Consider the following 5,330-nt stretch of genomic DNA (forward strand, 5'->3'; position numbering starts at 1 on the left):
GCTCCAGACATGCGCAGTGGTTTCCTCTGAGCGGGAGAAGATGTTTTAAACGATAATAGCTGCATAAATCATAAGATATGACGACATGTAAAACCAGCAGCGCTTCGCTTTCAAGGACGGTGGGGACTTCGTCCAACTTTTAGCGTCACTTCGAAGGAAAGCTTAAAGAAAGGTAAGATCTGTGGACGTGATGCTAGCAAAGCTAGCTGTACAGAGACACATGTTGCATCTGCGATGAAAAAAAGTTGTCATTCATGCGCTGAATTATTATGTGGAGGTGTTAACTGAGGTGTCGCATATATGGGACAACGCTGTGACCAAAGTGCAGTATAGTGTGATATGACATTCAGGAACGATCTGATTCTTCTGGACGGATCTTTACTAAGTCCTAAAGGACTGAAGCCTCACTGAGAGCTGTTCTTTGTTTTTGTGATGCTCTGCGTGAGTACACTGCAGTAGCTATTATTTTATTTCATTAAAATATATAGATTTATTTAACTGACGAATAAATAAAACAACAACGTAAGAACGCAGAGCACGCTCACTGCTTTGTTTTTGTCACCTGTCATGGTGGCAGACATTGCAGCAGGAGGGAGGATGAGAACAGTCACCTCCCTCTGCTTGGTTACTTCTTTCTTGTTATGCCTTGGACAGTGTTCATAATTGCACGTTGTTTACCGTTAATTGTTATGTTTAATGGCGGTTTCTGACATGGGCAACCGCCCAGGGCGTTATCTTTTTAGGGATGCCAGGAGACCTCTGTGGAATGTAGCACAGAGATGAGAACAAAGCAGAATGAAGAAGAGTTTGAATTGATACTGGTTAATTTATTTCAGCTCTAAGTATTTAATATCTAGGAGTTTTTATGTGAATGTGGACCTTTCAGATCAATTTGAGAACTAATTTTGATAGGTACGCTTAATTTTATTGTGTCATGTAGCGCGGGGTGCTGGTCTTGGTCTTGACTTGGTCTCGGGTTCGGTGGTCTTGACTACAACACTACTATGTGGCTCCTTGGTTGCATGTCCTCCCCCAGCTTTCCGTTGGTTTTCTTTCAAAATAAAAGCCACTAGTGGCAAAAAAGTGAAGTTCATGCCATGTTAGGACAGGAGACAAGATGTTTCCATCCCTGAAATTATGATGCATAGAATCACATATCTAAGTCTAAACTATGTTACAGAGTAAACATAATAAAAACATGCTTTATCTGTGGCATTGTTCATTAAAATGGCACATTTCTGATATATTAAAATTAAATACGATCAGTTCACTTAATGATATTAGCGATTAGGTAATATATTCAGCAAGTACTTTTACTTTTAATACTTAAGTATTTTTAAAAGCCAGTACTTTTTTACTTTTACTTAAGTACAAATGTTAATGTGGTACTTTTACTTTTACTTGAGTACATTTTTGTCTGCGTATTTGTACTTTTACTTAAGTACATATTTTGAGTACTTTCTCCACCACTGCCACTGACAACCTGCTACATTTGCGGTCTAGACATAATGTCCCATTATTTAACATCATTCACTTGACGTATATTAGAATCAAACAACTGCACCTACAATCAGGCCACCAGAATTGCTATTGAGGATGAGAGAATATCTGACTAAACCCTTTTCTAAAGAACATGAAGGACACCTGCAGACTGGGCCGTAAAGCTGCTACAGAACTAGTTGCATTTAAAAGCATCAGCCAGGCTAACAGATTCACTCTCTGGCTACACATTAGGTAAACCTAACAGGATTTTGGAGCTCATGGCACATTGATCATCATTCATTCATGTTGCAGTTCAATTTGAGGCTCAATCAACCAAATAACGTTTTTCAATCTGCTATTGTCCAGTTTTGGTGAGCTTGTAGGAATTGTAGGAGTGCTCAGCTGATAGGAGTGGTACCCAGTGTATGCTGCTGTAATTCATCTGCTTCATGACTTAACAGGTTGGATGGTATTTGCCATATATTGGAAGTAGTGGGCAGTTTTTGAGCTACCTTTGCCTATCCATTGTCCTGCACCAATGTCTTCATTCTCAGCTGACACCAACAAGGCACACATGTTCCAGACTTTCTTTGTGAACATTTTCTCTGTGAACTGATACAACTGCGCGTGAAAATCCCACCAGCTCACCAGTTTCTGAAACCCTCAGACCAGCTGGTCTGGCGCCAACAGCCACAGGTGATTTCCTTTAAGAAGTAACTGAATAAGTGATCAGTAAGTCTTAAATATATCAGTATCTTTTTCATTATTTTAAATAGAAGGTAGTTGGTATCATAGATATAAATACAATATTTAACAGTTAGATTTGGATTTAAGATTTAGATTTGCTAAACATACATGCCCATGGTGTCTATGACAGCTTAGACACCATGGAACATATCTGAATCAACAAACAGCTGGGCTAGACTGAGAATCATCTTTACCTGCTCAACCACAACCTTCAGATAAAAAGAAAATGCTAACTCTCATGGGTGCTGTTAGATCAATCAATCAATCAATCAATCAATGTGTACGATGTTATTTAAAGACCATCTTACACATCTAGTGACCAAAGTGCTGAACAGAAAACATTAACCACAATCAATCAGACTAAAGACAGAAAAAATAAATATAGCATTAATGAAAAGCACAGCCCGACAATATTTGTTCAACTGGAATAAAAAGCTACCTTGAAAAGATGAGGATTTAAAAAATCCTTAAAAACATTCAAAGTGTCTTGACTTGTAGTGTTGTAGAAGAGCAGCAGCACTCAGATCAAGCGTGAGGTAGAAAAACTTCCTTCTTTAATATCAAACTATCAGCAGGATCTGACACAATTTGTTGAGAACAGGTAGCACAGAAAACTGACTGTCCAAGACTCAGATAAACTCAAACAACTGTTAAGGACACAACAAAGACAGAGCACAACACTAGAGGTTAAAAACATGCAGGAACAATGAGGGAACATGACAGAGCGGGTACAATCAAAGGTACAACATGATAACACTGGGACTAATTAACCAATAAAGGGAAAAACATGACACCAGATGACTGAATTAATTGATCAACCTGTGCTAGAAAACCATAATCCTCACACAAAATATTAGACATTCTCACAAAAAAGAGAGATAGTTCCAGAGTTCTGGAGCAACAACACAACAACACACTCTGGTCACAAGATGAGTCCTGTCCAGAAGCCACTGGTGTGTCTTCTTCTGGAAACATGCTTGTTTATAAGTTCTATTAAATAAAAAAATGCCTGATCATTTATAAGTTTAAATATCAAAATGAAAAATCTTAAAATAAAACATACAGGCTGCCAGTGCAGAGCAGACAATCTCAGGGTAATGTGAAATACTAAACCATAACTAGGTGGTGTTTCTCTATATATGAATTTACGAAGGCCTTAAGATCATGCAGCATGCAGAAATGCCCTTAACCTACTTAGTGTGATACATGCCAATCACAGCATACTTACCAGACTGCCAGGGCGACCCCTCTCCCCCTTCTCACACCTACAGTTCTTTGGCTGTGGGCACTGAAATAAAGATACAGAGAACACATCTTAACTGACACACTGTAAATATATAGTAAATATATAGTAATCAAAGATGCAAATAGTCTCTGACTGAAAAATATGTATAATCTGAGAGCTAATGTTACTTACCCCTGTTGTAACAACTGTGTTCTGCAAGAAGGAAAAAATCAGTCTCTAAATATCTGTCCTTTAAAAATGGAAATATGAATAAAATCATAGTACTCGTGATGGAACAAGAGCAGAGCTGGACCTCTCCACCACAGCAACTTTACTCACTATTTCACTGAAGAGTTTTTCATCAAGCTGGCTGTCAGAGAGACTGAGCACATGCTGCTGTGGGGGGGCACTGGCAATGGATCGTAGCTGTGTTCCCATGGTATCTGGGTTGGGCTGTGCAGACAGCCTGATGGTGAACACCCTGATGTTGTGCTGTTTGGCCTCTGCAGCTGCTGTGATGGCACTGGGGCTGCGAGGGTGGTCTCTTCCGTCCGTCATGAGCAGCGCCACCTTGAGACCACTGGGGGATGTCTCCTGCCTGAATACCTTGGTGGCATTGGTGATGGCATAGGCAGAGTATGACCCATGGCCAATGAAAGTCATTGAGGCCACCCGACTCTGGAAGACGTCCATGTCCTGCCAGTCTCTGAAGTTATGCTCTACTGATACTTTGCTGCTGTACTGCAGGGCAGCGAGGCGCAGGCGCAGACGCCAGCCTGCAGGCTGAAGCTGCATGAGCTTGGTGCTGAAGCGCAGGATGAACGTCTTCTGCTGCTCAAACAGCACAGGTTGGGCATTCTCTGTACTGTCCACTATGAACATGATTTCCACTGGGCAGACCAAGGCTAGCCAGAGAGAAAACAGTCTTATTACATTTGAATAGTACTGAAACAATCACCTTCGGCAGATGAAACCAGGATTTGGAAAAGATCCAAAAATCTTACACGAAATAATGTGGTAGCATGTGAAGCACATAACCACAGAAGATAAACAGAATTACATATCTCTGGAAATGTCTCCAAAATCTTTTTTTTTTTTTTTGCTGTCGGTTCAAAACACTGCTTGAGACTGTGTGAAACATAGCCACCCAAATGAGATGGTGAGGGAAAGGAAATGCTGTCACACACAAACTTCAATAACACTTCTGGTAGCTGCCAACTTCACTAAATCCTTTGCTCTATGGGCCAAACATTACAATTTGGACCAATAAGTAATGCTTTTCTTTCTCTGCAACAAAAACTTTCTGTGTGTCTTTTGCTCCATTGCAGGGCCGCATTTAAAGTGGACATTAAGATCAAGTGGAGATCATTACGTCCCCACAGTTCGAGTGAAAAATGTGCAGGACCTAATGGTACTGTGTGAAGCATTTTGTAATTTGTCATTATTAATCTAAGGAAACAGATATGTTTGGGTTTCCTCAAGTCTGTGTTTTGGAGCAATGTTTGTTCATTGTTTATACTCCATTTAGCTCGGAATATTACAGGGCCTTCCATGTGAACACTTGCACAAAATTGCTGGTGGCCCTCTATTAATGACTGAAAAACCTACAACAGTCACTGAAATAACTTTAAACTGAATAAATATAACATAAACATAACATAACATAAAAGTTTACTGAAAATTAACCAATGGAAATCAGAAATTGCATTTAAATTGTGGTTCAACAAAATCTTTCATAAAAACTATGATTAGTAAACTAGTAAAAAGGGCCTGGGCAAAAGTGATGGCACCGCTTGAAAAGATAGAAATCAATTTCACCATAGGAACATGTTAAACTAAGGTCTGTCCACTATTAGTACTCCAGTTGTCATTAAAC

General features: G+C 39.7%; 1 protein-coding gene across 1 annotated transcript in view; it reads right to left on the reverse strand.

Moving 5' to 3' along the window:
• Positions 1–5,330, reverse strand: part of col28a1a (collagen, type XXVIII, alpha 1a) — a 41,521-nt gene that overhangs the window by 33,734 nt on the left and 2,457 nt on the right. Inside the window, exons 3-4 of the mRNA XM_016674476.1 lie at positions 3,790–4,359; positions 3,203–3,219 (exon numbers count right to left, since the gene is read on the reverse strand). Of these exons, the coding sequence (XP_016529962.1) occupies positions 3,203–3,219; positions 3,790–4,359 (587 nt within the window). The remainder of the gene's footprint in view (positions 1–3,202; positions 3,220–3,789; positions 4,360–5,330) is intronic.

This window comes from Poecilia formosa, unplaced genomic scaffold (assembly GCF_000485575.1).
Source record: "Poecilia formosa unplaced genomic scaffold, Poecilia_formosa-5.1.2 Scaffold96, whole genome shotgun sequence".
NCBI lineage: Eukaryota > Metazoa > Chordata > Actinopteri > Cyprinodontiformes > Poeciliidae > Poecilia > Poecilia formosa.